The sequence below is a fragment of the Thermobia domestica genome, chromosome 10 (genome assembly GCF_964235325.1).
Source record: "Thermobia domestica chromosome 10, izTheDome1.hap1.1, whole genome shotgun sequence".
Taxonomy (NCBI): Eukaryota; Metazoa; Arthropoda; class Insecta; order Zygentoma; family Lepismatidae; genus Thermobia; species Thermobia domestica.
Genome location: NC_137463.1, coordinates 11,079,009 through 11,089,393, shown reverse-complemented (window position 1 = coordinate 11,089,393; position 10,385 = coordinate 11,079,009). Strand labels below are relative to the sequence as shown.

The 10,385-nt window shown below is 37.7% G+C and overlaps 1 protein-coding gene across 2 annotated transcripts in view; it reads right to left on the bottom strand.

The window, feature by feature from the left end:
* Positions 1-2,000: 2,000 nt before the first annotated feature.
* The window catches only part of LOC145662279 (nitric oxide synthase-interacting protein homolog), a 37,339-nt gene continuing 28,954 nt past the window's right edge, over positions 2,001-10,385 (bottom strand). For both annotated transcript variants that reach the window (XM_081727673.1, XM_081727674.1), the window contains exons 6-8: positions 8,511-8,698; positions 7,053-7,161; positions 2,001-2,178 (exon numbers count right to left, since the gene is read on the bottom strand). In XM_081727673.1, coding sequence (XP_081583799.1) covers positions 2,107-2,178; positions 7,053-7,161; positions 8,511-8,698 — 369 coding nt within the window. In that variant the 3' untranslated portion in view covers positions 2,001-2,106. The remainder of the gene's footprint in view (positions 2,179-7,052; positions 7,162-8,510; positions 8,699-10,385) is intronic.

The following is a 10,385-nucleotide window of genomic DNA, read 5'->3' as shown; positions in this document are numbered from 1 at the left end:
CCGCCGCGCGGCTCCCTGGCGTTCGAAAAATGTGAGGGGTGGGGGAAAATGTGCGTGGGACCTTCCTCTTTCAAGCGGAACTTGGCCCAGTGCGCTGCGAGCAGCGGTTGAGAAAGCATCGCTGTCCGCGCGAACGTCGTTTTGGTCGTCGGTCACGTTTTTTGAGCGCCGAAAATGGAGTCAAAGATTGACCAACGCTACGCCATCAAGTTTTGTGTCAAACTAAAAAAGACGTTCACCGAGACCCAGGACCTGTTCAAGGAAGCCTTTGGGGAAGATGTGATGTCCCGTACTCGGATCTTTGAGTGGCACAAGGCCTTCAGGGAAGGCCGGGAGGACGCCGATGACGAACCATGCTCTGGGAGGCCGTCGACGTGGAAAACCGATGAAAACGTCGACCGAGTTCGCGAATACCTGAACCTGGACCGTCGGACAACCCTCCGGGAGATCAGCGAAGAACTTAATTTGACATACTATGCAGTGCAAAAAATTGTGACTGAAGAATTGAACATGCGGAAGGTGTGCGCCAAACTGGTCCCCAAGGTGTTGACCGAGGAGCAAAAAGAACTGCGAGTGAAAATGAGTCGTGAAGTGCTGGATTGTGTGGAAGCCGACGAAGAGTTATTAGACAGTGTGATCAGTGGTGATAAAACATGGTGCTACGAGTACGACCCCTCGGTGAACTTGATGGAGTAGCGTTGGTCAATCTTTGACTCCATTTTCGGCGCTCAAAAAACGTGACCGACGACCAAAACGACGTTCGTGCGGACAGCGATGCTTTCTCAACCGCTGCTCGCAGCGCACTGGGCCAAGTTCCGCTTGAAAGAGGAAGGTCCCGCGCACATTTTCCCCCACACCTCACATATTTCGAACGCTAGGGAGCCGCGCGGCGGGAGAAGTTCCGGTACTTTTCAATCACACCCTGTATTCTTTTTTTAATGAAGGTTTTAATTTGTCCCATTTTCCGTGGCTCACCCTGTATATCTCGTTAACCATATTATGTACTGTCGTCTTGCTAGTATCAGTTTTATCTTAATAGGTGGGGTGGTTATCGAGAACTTCAATTTTTAGGTTCACAAAAACATTCGATTTTTCGAAAACTACGCATGATGACTTTCACTCTATATTATTTCGTTTAAGCCAATGAGATCCATCAATTGGTTTGTTTTATCTTTGGATATTTTTAGTTGTACGCTTATAATATTCTACAATTAATTAAAAATAGTTACAATTGGTATACAACAATTACCTTACTAGTACTGTAATTATAAGTAATTAAACTACTAAATTAATTGTTGCATTGTCTTGGCAACATATTCAGCTCTATAGAAATAAAAGTTTTTTATTCATGATCGTGTCCATTGCAAACAAGCAGAATAGATAATACTGCTACAAACTGTTTCTTCTTGAGCAATGGCAAGTACCATTTACGTACATTTCATAATTTGCTCACTCCATTTTCATTGTCACATATTTCTGAGTTCAAGACAAAGTTTTATGTCGCAATCTCCTCCCCCAAAATAAAGGGTCGTCCTGCTTGTGCAACATGTCATGTGTGATGTGACAGGATGATCTTCCATGGAAAGAAAACAAAGGTCACTTGATTTGATTTTAGTTCCGTGTCCCTTTCAGCAGTGAGGTTGTATAACAATTGACCTGTTGGGTGTCTAGATTTGCATTGCTTGAAGATTTAGATTCCTTAGAGAACCGGGGGCTTTATTCGTTTTTAATACCCGTCGTGAATTTGAAGTATTATCTACCAGTGTATATTTTTAAGTTCAACTTTTCTTTTCCATCTTTTTTATTCTTCGAACTGACAAAATTAATGGATATTTTATTCATTTCTATTTTAACTAGTGGCTACATTAATTTTACAATAAAAAGTATCATCGTGTTTTTATAACGGTCTTTCATATCAATGCGTATGCATACAAAGAATCATTTTACTTAACACACAATTATAACACAACTGATAGTGGCTGAATAACGTAAATTCTATATTTTTCCGCTACAACTATTTTTATTACGCCATATATACACAAGATGTTTTATCTTATAAAAGGTTACATAAAGTTATAATTTACAAATAAACATTTTCTTCTTCCCTTATGCTTGGAGAACTGGCCTCTCATGTTTTCCCTCCAACTCTCTATTTGTTGTAGAATATCCAGTACCTCCCTACGAAGTAACAATAATAAATAAATAAATAAATAAATAAATAAAATACGCAATGTAATGTTTGTAACAATACAGAGCTAAATACAAGATTGGGAAGCGTTCACCTACCATTTTGCGAGGTTGGTATCTCTGCGACTCTGCGATAAGGATTGCATGCACCGCGTTAGTTGTTGCACCATTTTTGCAGGATTGGTCAACAACATCATCATCGTGTGTTCACTGTGGAAACTTATTTTTAAAATAGTTAAAGTCTTCGTTGTTACACAAAGAAAATTCAGGCAACTTTTTCGAGCAGGCAGTCATGCACTTATTCCCGAAGGACACGCAATAAGTAAATGGGTTAATAAGTTTAGACAAGCAGCTTGTGTAATCGACAATAAACCGGATCGAAGTGAAAGAACTGTACAAGCCTCTAAAAATATTGAGAGGCAAAGACGATTTATCGACCATAGTCCAAGAAGACGGTCTGCGAAGAAGCATGCTGCTTCTCTGCCAATCGATGCGGCGTATTTTGCGATCCGATCTCCATTACTACCCTTACAAAATACAGGTTGTTCAGGAATTGTCAACACGTCATTGTGAGTTAACGAAAAGGTTCTGTGAAGACTTTCTGCGGTTACAAAGCCAAGAATTTGTAGCGGAATTTGATTATGTCTGATGAAGCTCATTTTGAACTGGGTGTTGCTGTGAACAAAGAAAACATGCAACATTACAGTGATCAATACCCACAAAAATTGGATCGAAAATCTATCCATAGTGGAAGAGTGATAGTGTGGTGTGACATTGTAGCTGTCGGGATGATAGAGCCGTGTTTTTTGAGGATCAGCGGTTAAAGTACGATACATGCATATACTGGAAAACTTCATGTTTCCACCTAGGTGGAGCTACAGCACACACGGCTCGCCATCCCATGACTACTTTGCACAATATGGCTTGTGTATAGCTCGCTCCCCCCAGTTCTTTACCACCGGAACAGGAAGAGTCACCACCACCACTACTATTACTACTATTACTACTTACATCGAGAACAGAACCCAACCAACCCCTGCGGTGCTTCTAACCCGTTCCTACTACTACTATTGCTACTAACTACTACTACTACTACCGCTACTATTACTACTCCTACTTATACTAAAGCTTCCTTACCACAAGATTTACATCTTAAATCTTTATAACATGCGATTCCGATCCATTATCAACTAATATGAATCCTTAGAATCACTATGATTCGTCAAAAATCACTGGGGGGAGCGGGCTATACTCAATCCCATAATATTTTCGTAAACCGCGTGACCTCCCGATTTAAAAACATTAACTAGCCTTCCAGTATTCTTGTGTGATTACTTTCTTTAAACATATTCTCAAGACGAGTATCAGCCATGACAATATTAAAAATAATCAGAAAAAAGTGCGTGCAATTCCGGGAGAGATGCTTGTGCGTGTGACGGAATCCTTCAATCACAGATGTCGCGACTATTACAACCACAACGGACAACATTTACGTGGAGATTTTTAAAAGTGGTCATCATACTGACTTTTGTGACCATTATATATGTAATGGCAAGCTTTCTAACCTATTTTTCATTAACAATACACAATTTGCATGAGTAGTAAGTTATTTATTACATGTTAGAAATGGTAGCTGAACGCTGCCCAACTCTGCATATAGCATTGTTACAAAGACAAAAATTATTCAGAAGGAAGAAATTTGCTTAAAAATATTTCTGCAATTTCAAGATTGATAAATAAACAGACTTCACACAATGATTTTTTAAATAGCTAAGAAAAAAATCATCGTTAAATATAATACCTGTTTATCGTACACATACATAACAATTTATACAAAACAAGGAACATTAAAATAGCCATGATAAATCAGTAAAATTATAACCTTAACATCCTCATTCCTTCCACGAGAAAGTAAGTACACTAGACACTCACTAATCCGTTCCTATGTACTCCATCCTCTCAGTAATTCGGTCCCACATCTGGTGTCTATCGCATAACGTTACTACAATCTATCAACGATTGTATTTGTTTATACTTTAGATGCAGAAAAATACATACATTACTATTGTGGCTTCCGTTTATTGTTGCTTGGAAAGCAGTTGCGTGCCTGATAATGCATATTAATTGTTTCAACTGAACACTTGGGACATGTTTTACAGCGAGTGATAAATCTCAAGCATTAAGTTTCTCTATTTTTTATGTGATGATGTATATAACCTTTTAATAAATAAAGTATTGTACTGTGTGTGGTAAATTCAATTTCCGACACTCTTAATAATCCGGCACGTTTGCTAATCCAACATCCCTCTTTGCAAGAAATGGCCGGATTAGCGAGAAAGTAGTGTATACCAGGGAAGAGTAGTGAATTTTATGACTTGTAGGATGTAAATAGAAAAACGACAAGTTTTTTATTATTATTATTATTATTATTATTAAATTTATTTTTGGTCTAATCTACAAATATACAAACAGCAAGCTGCCAATAGTTAGGTTTTTAAGCGCATTTTTATTATTGTATCCTCGTGTAGTAACCTTTGAAATCTTCGAAAAGTTGTAGTCATTTGAACAATAACTGAATTATTACATGTGACTAATAAGCTTTAAAAATATTAGACTCTGAACACTACTACATATTTAAAGTAAATTTGAATAACCGAAAAAGGAACGGAATGAATACGTGTGGATTTAGAAAATAAGATAGAGATCACACAACAAGAACAATTGCCATCAAGATCCTTAGAAAAAGTTTCTTGCAACTGTTCAAAACTGTTTAGGTTTTGCAATTACCTTGCTTAATGGGTGCTATCCCTGAACATTCGACGGATTTCGCTCAGCAGCCTAGCTGTTGCGAAGATTTTTTTTTTTTTTTTTAACATCTCACCATTATGTACCGATGCTAAGGAAGACTATGGCGATGAACTGGATGCTAATGGTGGAATGACGAAAGTGGGGGGAAATGAGAGAACCCCCCAAAAAACAGGAATACGGTGTTTGTCCACCCCAAAACTCACTTGTCGCGGGCTAAGGTTGAGTCAGGGATCCTAGGCACCAGAAGTGAGCATTTTACACTAAGCCACCGCGGTTCCCTACTCCGCACTGAGCGTTGAGTGTTGAAAGTATTTTGCTACAATGCTTCTATTAGCATATGTGCGTAGTTTTACACTTACAAATTTGGACTTTGAAGGTTGTCACCATATTTTCATAAGATTCATACCAATACATTCCCAGTAGGATCTTTTCAATATCACGCATCTTATACAATGTGTACGAGAGGGAACCCAAAAGCAACCGGACTGAAAGAGCGCCGCCTTTTTTAGGCATAGCAGAGTTCTGTTGCTAAGTGAGTCTAGTAGAAACCTTGCTAATTCAGTTGGCCAAGTGGCGTCTGGGTAGGAGGTTAACGTTTGATCATATTATTGTTTTTCAACTGTTCTCGTTTGCCGCCTGCGAAATCGTTATGGCAGATTCAAAGGAACAAAGAGTGTGTTTGAAATTTTGCTTTCTACTTGGAAAATCGGAAACGAAAACTTATCAAATGCTTCAATAGGTTTTTATGAGGGATACTATGAACGGAACACAATTTTTTGAGTGGTTTGGACGTTTTAAGTGTAGTGAGATGAGTGTTGGAGATCATGCTCGTTCTGGGTGCTCTTCATCATTTCGAAACGACGGAAACATCGAAAAAATCTGCCAACAAATCAACGAGGATCGCCGTTTCAAGATCGAGGATGTTTCAAAACAGACAGGAGTGAGTTGGAGCTCGTGCTAATGTGAGGTTTTGCAAATGAGACGTACTGGCGATAAGTTTGTTTCTTGCCTGCTCACACAGGATCAAAAACATTCATCTAAATTTGAGCCCGGACGCATTTTCGCCGATTCCAAGAGGTTCAGCCAAAACATGGCTGAAGTAGCATTCTTATTGGCCACGTACCGATGACGTCACCTACTATTACTAATACTACTACTGCTTTGCTATGGATCTGTATAGTACAAGGGCAAACTTATTTTAATAAAAGAAGTTTAATGGAAATTTTAAAAAATAATCGTTAAATCACTTTGGATCTGTATAGTACAAGGGCAAACTTATTTTAATGAAAGAAGTTTAATGATTTTTTTTAAAAAATAATCGTTAAATCACTTTCTGAATATTATTTTAACAATAGAAGTGTTGTAAAAATTTTAAAAATAATAAAAAAAACTTTCCTTAGGCAGGAGGCAGGGTTTAAACCCACGCCAAAAACGATTTTCCTTACTAGCCTGTTGCGCTAGCTCACTCGGCCAGTAGGGCCGACAGCAGCTGGCGTTTACTTTGTGCTATATATATATGTCATGACTCGTGATGTCGTATCTCTTTCGGCCTATCAGATCAGAGGATATCTGAAGCTCTTGGGATCCGCGAAAATGCAGCCCGGACTTGAAAAATTAGACTGAAAGTGATCCAAACATTTTGACCAACGTGATGACAGTTTCCGAGAATTAAACAAAATCTAAAAGGCAAGAAAGAAAGAAAAAAAAAAAAAAACGCAAAGCGCACTGAACGATATAAAAGTTGAAGAGTATCAAAGGTGCTTCAAACACTGGGAAAGAAGACTAGAGAAAGAATCGCATTTAACGGAGAGTACTTTGAAGGAGACTGAAAGGATTTTGTAAAGAACTTAATAGATTATTTTTTAGAACAGACGTCCGGTTTCTCTTGGGTTCCCGCTCGTATCTATTAGAATAGCAATCTATAATTCCTTTAAAACAGAATAATCTGCAAAGCAGCACTGAAGAATACACCTCCATGTAAATCATTATCTATAATAATAATATGTACTGATATTGATCAATATACATAAACAAATAAAGAAATCGCCGATGCTTACTCTCTGCATGGGGATTATATCTTTTTCTGTTAGTTTTTCGCCTGTAAGAGGATGAATCCAATCCTTCTTAATAATCTTCTCCACACATTCCATTGTTACAACATCACCTCTGCAACAATAATCTTTTATTAGTTAACAGCAACAACACAAAACACAGAGCTACATCTTAAGCCTGTTTAAAGAACATTACAGCACACAATTTTGTTTTTTTCTTTCTTCAAAACATAGGGGAAAAACTAATACAATTCTTAATTCCTTTGAACCTAAAAATTCTAAAAGAAGAAGAAATTCCTCATTGTTGAGTAGTGCGTCAGTAACGCTCAGCTAATACTCAATATTAACAAGTGATGTAATGCTAAAACATTTTGTGGGTATACTCTCGACAGTTTCTAAGAACATAGCATTTAGCCCTCGCCTTCCCCTCCGTAAGTCACGATCCGTTCTTTGTATTTTGATCGAATCGTGCAATTCCTATTAAAGGTAAGTTATATATGCGAAGCTTCTTCATACTGCATGGACTACTTACAATAATACAATTCTTTAATAATGTAAGTTCCTACCGTGGCTGCGATTAACATTTATATACGAATATGGCTATGTCGGTCTCAGATTTTTATAGTTACATATTTCCAGTGTGTTAGTAGTAAAATTCCGGATATGAAACTGTTTAATGGTCTGATATGAAATTATTTAAGTGCATTTAGGAAAAAAATAAATAAATATATAAATTTGTCAGTTAAAAAATGCACTATACCTCTTTCGCTAAACCAGTTATCACATAGAGAGAAGAAAACAAAAATAATTGAAGAGCAGAGAAAAATTGCCAAACGAACGCCATATTGCCATGCATGGTCAGGTGATAATATACCAGGGTGTGATTTAATGGAGTATAAAATGATGGGACTGGTAGGTCGGTAGAGGTGCAGGACACAGAAGTGATAGTACATGAAAAAATATTCTGCATGATATAAGAAAGAAGATGAGAAATAAAAATATAAAAATAAAATAATATTAACAAAAATTGAAAAATAAATAAAATATCAAATATAACAGTAAAAAGTGAGAGATACTGTAGAATGAAAATAAATAAATAAATAATAATAATAGTAATAGTAATAACATATCAAAGATAAAAAGTGTATGGGAAAACGGAGCAGATATAGTAAAGCAGGGTATTACAGCCGGTAAAGAACAAGGGACGGTTAGCTCACAGGATTGTAGTATGTTTTCTCATCTCTTCGTGAGGGATACGGAAGAGTCTGGAGGAAGAATTGTAAGTATATTTATGAGGAAGGTGAGGCCAAATCTACTGTTGTGATAGACATATGTTCTGGAACAAATAACTGAGAACACTGAGTGCTGCTGGTACGAATCCTAAGAGAAGTTAAGAGTTTCTCCAGATAATAAAATACACAGGAAAGTGCTTACAAAATGAAAATGAAAAATATTAATACTCACGTGGTTCGCAGAACTGCGCAAGGTACAGCGTTACTTAAAATATCGTGTGTAACAGCACACATATATCTATTTTGCTTCACAATCAGAGCCTTTTTGTCGTCTGGGTCATTCACAGGCATGAACTTCACATCAATTAAATCTTTCACTTTCAATGGCTTCCCGCTCATTGGACAGTATACAGTTTTGTCCTGTAATGTTTTTAAAAAAAGTGATAAAAGAATATTCGATGATTATATATCAATTATACAAAAGTATGATTTATCAACTAAATTAGTGTAAAGAACAGAAAGCATCAATATATTTTTTTTAAATCGTTTACTACTGCCCAGTCCCTGAATAAAGAATGCTGAATAAGAGTTGAACTCAGTTATTTCTCGTAACCTTAAAATTGCGGTCTAGCCTAGAAGAGTAGTAATTACACCGATAATTAAGTAATGAGATTGATTTTATTGTGACTAAACAAAAATAATGTAGTAATACCTATTAATATTCAAAGTACATCCCTTCTGCGTCAATACAGTGAGTGATACGACCCCGCAAGAAGTAGAACGACCAGTTTGTGGTATGTTTCGTAATGCCGTTGTCACAGCTGCTTCAATATCTTCAACACTGTCAAAAAGTCGTCTTATTAACGGTAACTTCAGTTTAGGGAACAGAAAAAAGTCGCAGAGGGACATATCTGGAGAACAGGGGGTGTGCTGCAGCACACACCCTTGTTTATTGGGGCCAAATATTCCTAAACAAGTACTACCCGGTGAGCGGGTGCATTGTCATGAATAAGGAACCAGCTGCCTGGGGCTGAGTATTCAGGTCAAACACGATGAATTCTCTTCATGAAACGCTCCAAAACAGTTAAATAAAACTGGGCATTCACTGTGTAACCTTCTGGTACGAATTCATAATGAATGATACCCTTCCAAACACGATGAATTCTCTTCATGAAACGCTCCAAAACACTTAAACAAAACTGGGCATTCACTGTGTGACCTTCTGGTACGAATTCATAATGAATGATACCCTTACTGTTGTAGAAACACAGAAGCATTGTCTTCACTTTTGACTCCTGAAGTCGAAGTTTCTTGTCTTTTGGATATCCTGGGGCACTCTGACGTTTGTTAGCTGGATCATAACGATAACAACCAACATTTGTCAATCTGCAACAATGGAAAGCAGGAAATTTTTATTTTTACAGGTGTCACGATAATAAGCAACATGCTTTTGTTTTTGCTCCTTAGACAATGAGTGTGGTACAAACCGCGATGCGATCTTCTTCTTGACCGGATCTTCCACTAAAATCTTACGAATTGTCTGCCTGTTAACACCAAACTCATGTGCCATCATTCTCACAGTCACGCAATAATCTTCTTGCACACGTTCACGAACCTTTCCAATGAGTTCTTCGTTATGAACAGACATTGGACGACCGGGCAGAGGTACATCTTCAATCGATTCCACATCACGTTTAAAATGTTCACACCACCTAAAGATCTGTGCACGAGACATACACTTATCCCCATACACTCTCTGCATCAAATCAACCGTCTCTTTGGCACTTTTACCCAGTTTAACACAGAATTTGATATTCGCTCTCTGCTCCATGCTTTTCGAGGGCTTCTCAGTAACTGCTGGTAATGGCGTCGTATTTCCGTCATGATTTGCATGCGACATTGCGGTTTGGCAGATCGTTGAAGAGGGATTACTCTTTCGAACGCACATATTGGTTTACGGATTGTATTCACTGTTTCGTCACAATAAAATCAGTCTCACTACTTAATTCGGACGGTGTATACTTTCGTCAGTCTCTGTCGGGAACTTAGTATGTTAAAAGGAAGAAAAAAAAAATGCAAAGAATGCCCTGAGTAGTCGGTTAACTGG